We start from the raw sequence: 15,084 nt of genomic DNA on the forward strand, positions 1-15,084 counted from the left end.
GAGGGCAGGTTGGGGCAGCCCCCGGGCTGCCGTCGGTCTCCCCTTTCTTCCCCAACTCACCCGCTTGCCTGAGGACGTGGGATCCGGCACATACAAAGCGTTGTGTGGGCTGGTGTTGGGCTCCGTTTTTGAGACCTTGCCTCCATCCCGGAGGAACTTGGACTTCACACACCCCATCCTGTGGTAGAGAGAAGGGAGATGAGCCCTGCTTGCTCTGAGCCCCACACGGGGGAGTCTTTGATGCTGGGCTCTAGACCCCGTGTTCCCAGGCTGGCACCCTGTCACCTTCCCTGTCTCCCCTCCCCCTCTCTGCCCCCCTCACCCCACCCTGGCCACGTGGAGCTCACTCTGCCCTTGTCATCTCTGGGCTTCCCCACACCACGTCTGGCCCGCACCCACACAGAGCTGACAAGCTGTCGTAGTCATGCTACCAAGGACCCCTACGATGGGGAGTTTATTCAGAGAATAAATCGTGATGATCATTGAAATTCAACAGGCGGAGCCTCGGAGCAGGGGGCGGTGGGGGGGGGGTGGGAGCTGCCAGCTCTGGGGTCAGAAAGCCTGAGCTGACGCTTGACCCCTCCCTCCCCAACTAGCAGCTCACTTACCATGCCCCCTGCTCCCCAGTCTCAGTTCCTCATCAGCAAAGTGGGGATAATAATACGACCTACTCGCCGGGCGTTGGGAGGACGAGAAAGCACGTGGGTGGGGAAATACTCAACACAGAGTCAGGCTCAGAGCAAATGGTGAAGTAAAACTATACTCTCATTATATAACGTCAACATTTATATAAACTGATAAGGATCAGGTCACATAATGTGGCTCAAACAATCAAGGTCATCATATTCCTCATATCATTTTCTAGTTGCCTTCTAACAGCTTCCTTCCTTCTTCCCTCCCTCCCCCCCACCCTTTTTTCTTGTTTTCTTCCTTCCCTTCTTTCTCTCATGGATTTATTTGGTCATTCAACCATTCATTTACTCAGCAAACATTTACTGAGCACTCTTCTAAACCATGATTAAGACAAGCAAGTTCATGCCCTTACGGAGCTCACTCTGGAGGTGGATGGGAGACACAGACGATAAACAGGTAACAAATAAATAACAAGATAAATTCAGTTAGTGAAAAGTGTGAGGATGATAAAAGAGGATGTGATCAGGAACAACTATGCGGGGCCTCTTTACACAGGGCGGTTGGGGAAGGCCTCTCTCAGGAGGTGATATTGGACCTGGGGCCTGACTGACACAAAGGAGCCAGTTATGTAACACTCTGAGGGAACAGTGTTCCAGGCAGAGGGAACAGCGAGTGCAAAGGAATGTGATTGAAGAGAATCAGGCACTGAAAGGAGGCCAGTGTGACTGGAGACCGCAGGCAGCAGAGAGAGGATAGCATGTGACAAGGATGCCCCATGTTGTGAGGAGTTTGGATTTGATTCTAAGGATGATGGGAAACCATGGAAAGTTTCAAGCAGAAGGATGACAGGGTTCAGTGTGTACTTTAAATAATCCCACTGGCTGCTCGGTGGAGTATGGACTTTAGTGAGCAGGGCAGGGAGCCCTGTCCACTGCAGGAGTCCAGGCTTGAGATGATGGTGGCCTGGCCCGGGGTGGTGGCTACTGAGGAGGGCGTAAGAAGTGGACAGATTCGGGGGACATTTTGGAGGTAGAGCTGACAGACTTTGCTGGTGGATTAATCAAATTTAAAGACACTTAAAGAAAACACTTTTACCTGATCAGAGTCAAAACTTAATTGTTAAAGTGGCAGAAACTTTTTCTTTCTTTTCTCAAAATGTGCACATGTATTTGCTGAGAAGATAGGCTGTGAGCCGCCACATAAGGAAGTAACTGTCTTCCTCATCTCTACACAGTCACAATTTTCTTCTAAAGCAGTTAGAACTCAGTTATACTTATCTTGTTAAAATAAACATGTGTTTGTGGCTTAAGACATAACCCCAAATTCCTAGGTTAACGAGAGTTATTTTTTTAAGATTCTTTTTATTTACAAGGATGTTTTCTGTCTGTCCTGGTGGGAACTGGGAACAGTTTACCACATCAAGACTTGAGCGGGTTTTGCTTCATTCGCCTTTTGCTAATAAAGTAAGGAACTGATCCAGACTCCTGGAGCGCTAGATCATTGAAAAATGATTGCAATGAATCAGTGCTTTATAATGTACTTGTATGCATCGAAAACAAAAACCAATACCTCTCTGACTTGTGATAAATATGGTTTACACTTGTGGGAAATAAAACAGCATATTGTGTGGTTTTGTATGACAAAATTATATTACGTTTCATATATTTTGATTAACTTAAGGGTGTTCTGGGAAGAGCATAGCTGTGTGAGGTACAGCCGCTCCCTCCACCTCTCTGAGTACCTATTGGGTATGCCTTACATCATCCAGTTACATATTCAGCATGGCCACAGGGTCTTGAGGGATGGGTCTCCCCAGGCATGAACACGCATGATCCATGGATGGTGGGGTTCTACCTCCCGGGGTGGCTGCAATCACAGATGAGCTGAGAAGTGTAAAGGTGTCTGCCACACAATAAGTGCGACAGAAATGTTAACCTTAACCATTTCCATTCCCTAGCAGATGTGGCACTGCCCTGGAGCATAAAGGAAGCACTGTTTGCAAGTTCTTTGGCCTGCAAGTGTAGAGATACCACAATACTCTAGAAGTTAACTTTTAAAAATAGGGAATTCCCGTTAGTTCAATTTTTGCACAATAAAGTTTTTTTTTTTTTAAAGTGATGTCCTAGCAGGAGTCAAATTTGCATAAAATGTGATTTCCCCCTAAGCCAAGAGAACCATTCTACTGCCTGGTCTGGAGCGGCCTCAGAAATGCTTATTTTCACAACCACTAGACCTAGCCATGTAACGTGAGCCACGTATATAATTAAAAATTTTCTACAGCCACATTTTTTCAAGGTAAAAAGAAACAAGGGAATTAATTTTAAGATGTATTTATTTTTCCCAATATGTCAAAATTATTAACATGTACTCAATATAAAATTATCATTGAGATACTTTATATATACATATTTTTTCATGCTGAGTCTTCACATCCCAGGGTGTGTTTTACACGTACAGCACATCTCAGCTAGGACTTGCCGTGTTTCACGTGCTCAAGACCTGTCTGTGGCTCAAGCTACTGTACTCAGCAGTGCAGATACAGAAAGTTTCCATCTCTGCAGCACAGCAGAGGCTGGTCTTGTTCATGTCTGTGTCCCTCAGCGCTTAGCTCAGTGCCTCCCTGGCACACGGTAGGAGCATAATGCACCGTTAGTGAGTAAATACATGCCCAGAGCCCACGCTTTATGTGGTCAGGCCAAAGTAAAAGCATCAGGACCTGGTTCCTGCTCCAGTTGGGATGGGAAGACTGGACATACAGAACTACATTCCCAAGAAGCTGTTAGGCATTGGCAAGGACAGTCAGAGCCGTGCAAAGACTGCTACAATACTTACTGAGTGAGAAAAGCAAACTGCAAAACATATATAATATCAAGCCATTTTGTAAAATGAATATATATCCGGGTTCTGTCACTAACATGTGTATGTTAGTTTGTTCATAGGAAAAACAACCTGTTTATAATAATTGAGCAGCAGGATAATGAGTTGGGTTTTGAAGAATGGGAAGGATTTCAATAAAGATTGGGGGAAACTCGAGAATGTTCCAAAGAAGCACTGACTTTCAAAAAGGATTTGAGGGAGCTTATAATATTAAACCATATACAGAGCACTTCAAGACTCAAAAAGGGTTATGCTACACCATTTAGAAAGGAAAGATTATTGAACCAGAAGCCTAGGGTGCTACTGCTACTGTCATTGAGTAGTAGATCTATCTCTGAGTTTCCTAGCAGCCAAGATAAAAATGGCAATTTGTACATTGTTAACATAAAATCCCAGGAAGCATGGCAATTTACTGAGAGAAACAAATATTTTTTGAGCCCTAAATTCAAAAGAGAATTTATTATGTGGATCATCCTATACAGGTCACTGGAGAACACAATGAACAGTGATTTGGCAGCAAAGTCTGCTGTATGTTGACAAGTAGTCCCCAAATACATGATGCTGATGTTTGGGTGGGTTTGGAAACCATGGGATGGGGGTGGGGAGAGGGCGAGGGAAGAGGTTTATATATCCCAGGGCTTCTCTGCAGAGTGGGGGCTGCACAGTTGCTTGAACTGAGTGAGAAATGTAAGAGTGCCTGGCTACTCAGAGTGTGGCCAGCATGAAGACCAGCAGCATCTTCTTACCGGAGGCCTTAGAAATACAATCTCGGGCCCCTCCTCCCAAATCGGAATGTGCGTTTTAACAAGGCTCAGGTGATTCCTGTGATCATTCTAATTGAGAACCGGGCAGAGTGAACATTTTTTGCTCTTGCTTCCTCGGCATCCATCCCTTTTCTGATAACAGTGCCTGGATATTCCTTGGGCACCCAGCTTCTCCCGCTCAGTGGGCTTTCAGGGGGCTACCCCACCCTTGCCTTCAGGGATCGACAGCTTGATACAGGCCCAGCCCATTAGAGAATTCCATGTTCCCCGACAACCAATGGTGCTTGGTTCAGTTATAGGTATGTACGTGATCCTAGCCGAGGCAGAGTCTGCCCTGAGGTTTTGCTGGAAAAATTAGGGAAAAGGCACTCTCTTTCCATAAGCGTTGATGTGGATGTGAACGTAGATGTAGGTATAGATGTGGACGTCGATGTAGATATGAATGTGGATGTGGATGTAGGTATAGATGTAGATGTAGGTATAGATGTAGATGGAGATGTGGATGTGGATGGAGATGTAGTTATAGATGTGGATGTAGCTATAGATGTGGATGTGGATGTAGCTATGGATGTGGATGCAGGTATAGATGTGGGTATAGATGTAGATAGGGATGTAGAAAACTGGAGCTCTTGGGAGCCATCCTGACATCATGAAGGGAGGGACTGCCTTTGAGTGAAGCCATCACAAAGGACAGCAGAGCTGAACAATGGAGACAATGTGATTCCTGAAGACATGTTTGAACACCTGGATCCAGCTATGCCTAAAACTTTCCAACCTCAGAATTTTTGTAATTCATGAGCAAGTAAATTCTCAATTCTGCCTAAGCCGGTTTGAGTTGGATTTCTGCCACTTGTACCCAAAGAGTCCTCACTGATTCTTGCATATTCCTGGGCCACACTCTGGATCGAATGAACTAGAGTTTCTGGGGATGTAGGCCTGGAATCTGCATTTCTAACAATTCTTTAGGAGATTCTTATCACATTAAAATTTGAGACCAACCAATGTAGTGGAATGAAGGTCAAACTTGGGGTCTGAATACTTGGGTTTGGATCCCAGTTCTGCCACTGACTGGCTGTGTAACCTTGAGTAAGTCACTTCCCCTCTCTGAGCCTCATTTTCTTCCCTGTACGATAGAAGGCACTTGCTTCTCAAGCTTGTGGGACAGAGATGTGAAAGGCTTTTTAAAATTTCTGAAAACACATGTTTCTTGTCTAATCTGATTCGAAACCAGGCTCTGAGAGCAGAAGTGGCCTGCCTGGCCCCAGACTAACTTAGAACAGCTGATCCCTGACAAAGACACTTGCTCAGGTCACTGCTGAACTCCTGGGACCTGAAACCGGCTCCTCGTCCCCTCAGCTTCTGCAGGTGCTGCATGGAAGGGAAATGAGAAAGTCCAGCTTGCTTGGCCTGGCTGCCTCCCATGGTCACCGAGCTGGCTGTGGAGGCCTCAGAGCCGCCTCCTGAACTCTCAGAGCCAAGCCCAGGCCCTGCCTGTGCATCCTGTGGATTGGGCGGGAGATGGTTTTCTAGGAGCTTTTAGGCTCAAGCAGAGGCTTGTGAGGGCTGGGGGAGAGGAGCCCTGGAGTTTGGTCCCACCTCTGCCACAGACTCACTGTGTGACCTCAGGCAAGCCCCAGCCTCTCTCTGGGCCTCAGTTTCCCCAAATATGAAGTGAGATGTTGGATGATAAGTTCTCTGAAGGGAACAGCTATAGTTCTTTCCTGAGTAGTATCTACTCCTCCTTCTTTTGACAACAGCTCCCCAGTTTTCTTTGGGAACCACCCTTCCCCCATTCTCAACCCATGGATTGCGGTAAAGCTGACTTCAACCTCTAGCTGTAGGGGTGGGTCTGTGACCAAGTCTGGCCAATCAGTAATAGAAGTAGAGATGGGCATGTGACTCAATCCTGGCCCGTGAGAATCATCCGTTTGGCTGGAAAAGAGGCTTGCAGTTGCAAAGCAGAGCCAAGAAATGAAGAAATACAGATTCTCCAGCCCTACCTGAAGTTGATGTGCTCGTGGACTTTCCAATAACCCCCTTCTTCTGTTTGAGCCAGTTTGAGTTAAATTTCTGCTCCCTTAAACCTCAAAGGGTCCTGCCCAGTGCAAAGGAAATTCTTACAAGGGATTGCAATTCATACTCAAGTGTTAATGGCTTACGGGAAAGACTGCCTTGATAGGAAGTTTGATGGAAGAAAGTAAAGAGAGTACTAGACCCATTAGAGTAGGTGAGGGTGTGTGAAGTATGGACCCCATGAAGATGAGGGCACTGAAGCCATGCTTAGAAAGGGCTTCCATACATATTTGTGGAATGAATATATTGTGTTCAACCCTCTCTAGGCCTGACCATACTTGGCTGAAGTCAGCAGGACCAGAATTATGAACCCACCTGTCAGATGGGGAAATGGAGGCCCATGGCAGAGAGCATCCCCAGGTGATCAGTGGCAAGTACAACAAGAACTCAGCTCTCCTGCCTCTCATACTTCACTGGGTCAGCCTCAGAAGCTGCAGTGGGGAAAGGGGAGGGGGGATGAGTTAACACAAACAGGAAGCTTAGGAAGGCAGACCGCCAGAGGCCCAGGGCTCAAGACTGTCCAGTTAGAGGAAACTTCCCTTCTCTGAACAGCTCAGCCATGGGGGTGGGGGAGAAAGCATTTCACTATGAGGGACCAAGTCCCTGAAGAGTTTTCAGGAGTGCAGAGCCCTACAGCTCCCTCTTCTCGAGTTCCCTGACTGTCTTCTGAATGAACCAGCCAAACCTCCAAGTGACTGTTATCCATAATGGACATTTAGGGGTCACCCCTGTCTCCCCATCTCTTCCCTTTTCTGACCCTCAGCTTCTTTCTGATCAAGAGCTCACAACTTTGACTTTGCAAACAGGAAGGGACTGGAGAGACCTTTGTTTTACAGATGGGAGCAGCAGCCCCAGAGAGGGCGGGTGTCATGCCCTGGTTTACACAAAAGCAAGTGACAGAGCAACACACTGAAGAGGAACTCGGGCCTTTGGTCATTTGCCTCACTTGGCCAGAGGGTTGGCTCTGAGATGCATGTGTTCCAACCACTTGTTCCAAACATGTAGTAAGTTTTTAGCATGTTCAATGTTACCTCTGGGTCACCTGGTCAACTCCAGAACTCAAGGGCACTTGCGAGCCTCCTTAGAATAATACTATCTTTAAGGTAGGCAGGGGGCAGGGAAGTTTGGAAAACATAGGATGGGATTTGAAGCCAGAAAGAGCTGGGTTTGAATCCCCATTCTGCCTCTTACAGAAGTGAGCCTTTTCAAAATATAAGTCAAGTCATGTTGCTCCTCTGCTCAGAACCTCCTGGGGCTGCCATCTCACTTGGAGTAAAAGCCCAGCTCCCCTCTACGGCTGGCAAGGCTCCATGGCCTGGGATCCCCTCAACCTCACAGTCCTGTCTCCTCCAGCCCGCCCTTGATTTTTCCATTTCAGCCACACTAGCCTCTCGCTGCTCTTCAACTCACCAACCATGTGTCCACCTCAGGACCATTGCACATGCTGCTTTCTGAAAGTTCGCCACCCAGAAAGCCTCTTTCTCTTCATGTAGATCTCTTTGCAGATCTCACTTTCTCAGAGGGGTCTTCCCTCATCACCCTGGCTAAGATAGGAACTCCGCCCCCAACTCCCAATACTTTCTGGCCCCTGCCCAGCTCTATTCTTCATGGCTTTAACCACCACCTAACGTGGCAATTCTACTGAGAGCAGAATTGACAAATGGCCCCAGCTGCTGTGCTTTGAAGACCATCACTGTTGCCATGGGCTGCTCCCAGCCAGGGACTGAGTGTGGCGGGGATACTGAGGCAGGCCCGGGCCAGGGGGACCTCTGATAGGAGACTTTGGCTAAGGGTTCTTTGACAGCCTTGCCGACCTTCCTTAGAACTGCCCTGCAGCCTAAGACACTTCCACCTTCCCTTCCTTGCTTGTTCTCTTCCTTCCTCCCTCCTTCCTTCATTTGGAGTCAGACGTGCCTGCTATCTGATGGCTCTCCTAGCCTCTCCTAGCTTCTCCCACAGGCATTCCCTCTAATCAATTTCTTGCACATTTAATCTCTCTGAGAGTCTGCTTCTCAAAGGACCTGAACTAACACACCTATTGTTACCTGTGGATGTATCATCTGTCCTCCCATAGAAAGTAAGATACATGAGGGTAATGATTGTTTGGTACATGGCTATATACTAGTGTGCAAAACGAGGACACAGTAGGTGCTCAATAAATTCTTGACTAATTGAACAAAGTGCCCTTTAGCTGCCAGGATGCCCTAGATTTCCCCATTTAAACAATAGTTACAAATGTGTGTTTAAACTGAGAAGGACTCTCCATGTTTGTTTATCTCTGCTTGGAGAGGAACAAAGTCTTTCCTCGATTGAAGCTGAGTGGAGGTGGCCCCCTTCAGGAAGGACATGGTGGCCAGTTCGCCCCAGGGACAACTTTTCACTTCAACCTCCCAACGTGCTCCGAGGTTAGCTGCCTCCAAATCTGTCCTCAGTAAATGGAAACTTCAAAGCCAAAAAAACACATCCTCTGACCCTTTTACACTTATTCTTTTATAGTTGACAGAGCCTCTTCTTTTCTGTTTTGGTGGGTATGTGTTTTTGTTTTTAAAATTACCTTTCATCACCTAGTAAAACAATACACCGTCCTTGTTAAAAATGAAAACAAGGACTTCCCTGGTGGTCCAGTGGTTAAGACTTCACACTTCCACTGCAGCGGACCCAGGTTTGATCCCTGGTCGGGGAACTGAGATCCTGCATGCCTTCGTGGGGTGGCCAAAAAATTAAAAAAAAGAAAAATCGAAAACAATACAGCGAAATCTAAGGCACCCTTGGAGTAAGGCTTGTAAGGTACCCTTTACAGGCTCTCCACGGCCACCCCTCCCCCCTCCAGGTAGCCTCTGCACGTGCGTTTGCATACATGTACTATATCAGAGAAGATGCTGTCGGCGCTCTGCCCCATAGCTCAGCGCTTCACCATTTCCGAACACTCGCCGGACGTCCAACCGCTAGCACTTGCATCTCTTTGCCTAAGAGATTTCTCTGTGGCCCTTGGTGCCTGCTCTGCCCTTGAGCTTGGCAAGTGGAAGTGCTAGAGGATCACCATCCCTCAGGAGCAGCCCTCGACCAGTGGCTGACAGGAGCAGGCAGATAAATACCCCAGTTCCTTTGCTTCTCAAGCGCGGTCATCAGCTCCCAGTGGAAATGAGCTCCAGGTGCCCACAGCGGGACTGGCTTGATAACACACCTTGATTGGCTGCCTTCTCTCCTTGTTTTGCTTCCCCACTCTCCTACCAGGGTTTTCTGGGATCTGCTCCCAAATAAACTAAATAGTAAATGCATTTGAAATCTTTTCTATGGTCTGCTTCTGGGGCAACTCAATCTGAGACATATATACCGATAGAAAATACGGAGTATCTTTTTTTGTGTGTGTTCACATCAAAGGAATACTGTTCTGCACGCATCATGAGGCAGTATTCTTATTCCCATTTTTTAGATGAGGAAATTGAGACTCAGAGAGGGAAGGAATTTGCCTGATGCATCACGACTTGTATGAGGCAATGTCAGCGCTCAGACTCAGGTCTCCTGTGCTCCGTCTCCTGTGCTTCATTTCTCTGGCAGAGCAACCTGTTCTCTAACTCAGGTCTCCTGTGCTCCGTCTCCTGTGCTTCATTGCTCTGGCAGAGCAACCTGTTCTCTTGGTTGCACCTAAGTCTCCTGGACCAAAGGATTTCATGGTGATGGTGGGAGCTCGGGCAGGTGTCATAGGGCAGGATTAGGAATGCAAGCCCCTGTGCAGTGCCATCCAGAGGGTGCAGCATGTGTGGCCACAGCCACTGCCAAGAACGGGGCACGTTTTACATTCAAGCAAGGGTTTCTTCTGTATCATTACCCCTGCCTCTGAAAGTACACTAAAACTCCCAGTCCTGGGGTGGAGGGAACCGGAGAAATGGGATGGGGATCAAAATGCTGTGAGGGGGGACTTCCCTGGCGGTCCAGTGGTTAAGACTTTGCCTTCCAATGCAGGGGGTGCGGGTTCGATCCCTGGTTGGGGAGCTAAGATCCCACATGCCTCGTGGCGAAAAAACGGAAACATGAAAACAGAAGCAAAGATTGTAACAAATTCAATAAAGACTTAAAAAAAAATGTGCTGTGAGGGTTTGCTTAGAAAGACAGAGGCTAAGAGAGATTGTACTACTAACTTTGTGTGTAACTTTGGGAAAGTTACTTACCCTCTCTGGGCCTGACATTTCTTTTCTATTTAAAGGGAGGCCTTGTCATGATTGGAGGGCTGGGCTTGAAAACTCAAGTGGCTATAGGGGCCCACAGGGCCATCCACATGAGGAAGGTGGTCCGGGCAAGGGTGCCGCAAACCGGACAGCTCGGGGGCAGTCTACAGGGCAGCCCCATTCAGCATCACCAACGCTACCATGAGTCAATAGCAGGGGAGTACAGGAGATTGGTCTAGAACCTTGGGGTTCTAGTCCCAGGGCTGTCAGCTCCTCCAGTTTTTCAAGAGAAGACAGAAATCCAGATTTATGTGAGCTCTCTTGACTTTAAATGTTAGCAACTAATTTAAAAAGAATCACTTTGTGGGGTCAATTGAAATACACCTACTTGCTGAAATACCTCCTAGGCAAGGGAGGGAGGGACTGTTCAACGTCCCTCAATTCCGTATTTTTGAGAGGCCCTACTATGTGCCAGGTGCCAGGTGTTAGAGATACAGTAGTTTAGGAGACAGACATGTCTGTGCCCTCATGGGACTTAACTTCTAAAATAGCTTAAAGTCCAAGCCCTGACCAGTCCTCTGAATGCAGACAACTTTCTCCTCACCCTCTGGGGTAAGGGGCCCCACAGAGCAACCTGATTGGGGTGAGATTAAGATTCATGCTTCCCACGCCCATTAGGATGGCTCTAATAATAATTTTTTTTTTTTTTTTTTTTTTTTTGCGGTACGCGGGCCTCTCACTGTTGTGGCCTCTCCCGTTGCGGAGCAACAGGCTCCGGATGCGCAGGCTCAGCGGCCATGGCTCACGAGCCCAGCCGCTCCGCGGCATGTGGGATCTTCCCGGACCGGGGCATGAACCCGTGTCCCCTGCATCGGCAGGCGGACTCTCAACCACTGCGCCACCAGGGGAGCCCTCTAATAATAATTTTTTAAAAAGGAAAATAGCAAGTGTTGGCCACAATGTGGAGAAATTGGAACTCTTGTACATTGCTGCTGGGAATATAAAGTAGTGGAATACAGTCTGGCGATTCCTCAAAAGTTAAACATGGAATTACCATATGACCCAGAAATTCAACTCCTAAGTATATACCCAAGGGAATTGAAAACAGGTGCTCAAATATATGTACATGCATGCTCATAGCAGCGCCATTCACAATAGTCAAAACGTGGAAACAACCTGAATTTCCATCTACAGATGAATGGATGAACAAATTGTAACGCATACATACAATGAAATACTATTCAGCCATAAAAGGAATTAAATGTGTCAGTATTTAACTGGATGAACCTTGAAAACATTACGTTAAGTGAAAGAAGCCGGTCACAAAAGGTGTGGCTTTGTGTGATTCCGTTTACATGAAATATCCAGAATAAATTAATCCAGCGATACAAAAACGCAGGTTGGTGGCTGCCAAGGGCTGAGAGGAAGGAGGAACAGAGTAACTGCTTAACGTATGGCGTTTCCTTCTGGGATGACGAAGATGTTTTGGAACTACACAGAGGTGCTGATTGCACAACACTGTGAACGTGCTAAATGCCACTGCATTGTTCACTTTAAAATGGTTAATTTTATAATGTTATGTGAAGTTCATCTAAAATAGTTTTAAAAATTACAAACTACATAAAAGTGCTTTGCTAGGATGGTTAAACAAATTATGGTGCCTCCAAACAGTGGAATATTATTCAGCCATTCAGAATTCGAGGATGTTCTAATGACATGGAAAAATGCTTACAATGTAATACTAAGTAAACAAGTGGGTTACAAATTGTACATGCAGCATTTTACTAATTATGTTAAATAAAATGTGCACAAAAAAGAAGACTATAAAAATAAGCTAAAATGTTTGTTATCCAAAATTTTTTTTAAAGATTCATGTTCCAGGAATTCCCTGATGGTCCAGTGGACCATCCCTGACTCCCCGAATTCCCTGACTCAGTGCTTTCACTGCTGTGGCCGGGGTTCAATCCCTGGTCGGAGAACTGAGATCCCACAAGCTGCGAAGTGCGATCAAAAAAACAAACAAAAAACAAACAACAGCAAAAGATTCATGCTTCCACTGCTTCAGCATCTACTAAGTGTCAGTCATAGTGAACGAGACAAATGAAGATTTTTGCCCTCCTGCAGCAGAGAACAGGCGACAGTGGCCCTGGGTCTAGAAAGAGCTGGAAGGTCAGCAGAGCCAGATTCTTTCTTCTCTCTTCTCTGCCCCAGACTCCCTGGGTGACCCTTTCACGCCTCAGTCCTCCTCATACGCAAAAGCTGCCCCTCGGGAGAGCCATCCAGCCTCTTGGTGTTTTCCCCTAGAAACACCTGTACATGCACCCAAGACCACACATCCAGGCTGGCCCCAGCAGTATTGTGTGTTGTCGTGAACCCATGGAATAACCTGTATGTTCATCACCAGGGGAATGAGAAGTAAGGCAGGATGGTCCCCTGCTGGGATCCTCCACTTAGAAGGAATAAACTAGAGCTCTGTTTCTTATCCTGGCTAGACCCTGACAACTTAATGATAAGAAGGCAAGGGAAAATGAAACTGCAGAAGAATCGCACAGTTAGATAGCATTTATGTAGATCCTTAAAACACGAAAAACAATTTTATGTATTGTTTATGTACCCACATATATGTAATACATTTTTTAAAGGCACAGACAGGAAGCACTGTAATTCATGACAGAGGTTGCCTCTGGGGAGGAAGAGAAACAGAACTGAGAGGGATACAAGGTGGGGAGGCTTCAATTTTAACTGTTACTTTTAGTAATATTATTTTTAAAAAAACTGAAGCAAACAGGACAAAATGTGAACATTTGTTAATTCTGGGTGGTGGGTTCCTGGGATATTTAGTATATTATTCTCTTCACTTTTCTGTATTTTAACCTCACCCCCCTCAAAAAAAAAAGGATAGTGAAAATAAAGCAGTGAAGAGAACCAGTATCTATTGAGGGCTTTCTCTGTGATGGCCAAAGTGGTCCTCAAAGTGTGTCCCCGGGACAGGCAGCATCAGTATCACCTGGGGATGCAAATTCTTGGGGTCCGGTGCCAGACTTACGGAGTCATGAACTCTGGGGTCAAGACCCAGAAATTTGTGTTTTAACAAGCCTTCTAGATGATTCTGTTGTTCTGCTAAAACATGAGAATCACCGGGCTAGACTGTAATAGCTATGACAATAGTTAACCCGTATTAAGCAATTAGACCTGTCAGTTCTCTAAGAGCGTTCCTTCAGCAACTCAATCTAATCTTCAAAACAACCCTATGAAGGAGCCATATTTTAATTATCCACATTCTACAGTTGTGGAAATGGAGGCACAGAAAGGCTAAATCCGCTGCCCAAGGTCCAACAGGCAGGTTGCTCCCAGAAACCCTTTACCTAACCACTACACTAAACTGTCACTTACATGACCTCTAACATATTCTAGCTCACTGCAGCCTTGGAAGAAAGACTTAGTAGCCCTCTTTGGCAGATTAGGAAATTGGAATTTAGGGAGAGAGAGTGACTTGTCCAAGGTCTCACAAGGAGGAAAGTCAGGGGCCACACATCCTGTTGTCTGTCCAGGAGGTTTTGGGGTTTGACCTAGACCCCCTGGGGATCAGGGCCTAGCTGGGAGGAGGAGGGAGCTCAGCGAGCTGACCCAGCTGCAGCCCTGCCTGGGCTCGCACCGTCACGCCTACGGCCAGCTGTCCCCTTCCCCACTATGGCTGCCAACCCGCCGTGACCGTGACGGTCACCCACCCCACCAGGAACCGTAAGGGCCTTCCCCTCCCGGGCTCCGTGAAGTCTTTTTTTTTTTTTTTCCTTTTGCAAAAGGGGAACCTGGAGTGCCCAGAGAAGTGGCGGCTCAGGCACAAAGTCACCCTACAGCTTTCCCAGGCTCGCCGCCAGGCAATTCCGCTGTTCATCTGGGCACCCTCCCCCGCGGGTCGGCCCCCGCATCCCACCTCCTGTCCACCGCTCCCACGAAGGTCCCTTTCCCGGGCAACCCAACCTACGCGGCTCACCACCCCGGGTTCCCTCCGCAGCCCGAAGACCCTCAGGCCGAGGGTCACGGGTCGCCGTCCCCGAACCCGTGTGCGCTGCACTCACCTGGGCGCCCGCTCCTCGTCCCGTGGGCAGCCCGGATCCTCGCAGCTCGAGCGCCCCCCCAGCTCGGCAGCCCCCGGCGTCCCGGGCGCTCGTGCCCTAGGGAAAATGGACTGACTTTCGAGAAGAGGCTGGGGCTGCGCTCCGAGGGGCTTCGGGGCCGCGCGTCTTATGGGGCCCCTCTCGTGCTGGACTGTCCGCGTCCCTCCCACTTGCTTCTAGTTCCCGGCGGTGCGCCCGGGGTGGAACCAGGGACGCGGTGTCGCCCACAGGCCATCTGGGCTCCTTAGCCGCGCCCGGAGTGATGCTAACCCCGCCCCCAAGTGTCTTAAACCCGCCCCCGAAGATTCTAACCCCACCCCAGGGACTCTAATCTCTGTCCCCACCTCCTAAAATCCTAATCCCGCCGCCTAAGAATTTTTTTAAACACCGCCCATCCAAGGTTTCTAACCCTGCCCCCAAGAATCCTAACCTTGTCCCTGAGGGATAATAACC

The 15,084-nt window shown here is 47.7% G+C and overlaps 1 protein-coding gene across 4 annotated transcripts in view; it reads right to left on the reverse strand.

The window, feature by feature from the left end:
- HCK (HCK proto-oncogene, Src family tyrosine kinase) overlaps positions 1–14,843 on the reverse strand; it is a 39,063-nt gene extending 24,220 nt beyond the window's left edge. For 2 of the 4 annotated variants that reach the window (XM_049698668.1, XM_049698667.1), the window contains exons 1-3: positions 14,593–14,840; positions 6,663–6,778; positions 61–178 (exon numbers count right to left, since the gene is read on the reverse strand). In XM_049698668.1, the coding sequence (XP_049554625.1) occupies positions 61–178; positions 6,663–6,754 (210 nt within the window). In that variant the 5' untranslated portion in view covers positions 6,755–6,778; positions 14,593–14,840. Of the gene's footprint in view, positions 1–60; positions 179–6,662; positions 6,779–14,592 lie in introns of all 4 variants that reach the window. The other 2 variants (XR_007471946.1, XM_049698669.1) reach the window with 2 other exon arrangements.
- Positions 14,844–15,084: the final 241 nt, after the last annotated feature.

This window comes from Orcinus orca, chromosome 16 (genome assembly GCF_937001465.1).
Source record: "Orcinus orca chromosome 16, mOrcOrc1.1, whole genome shotgun sequence".
Taxonomy (NCBI): Eukaryota; Metazoa; Chordata; class Mammalia; order Artiodactyla; family Delphinidae; genus Orcinus; species Orcinus orca.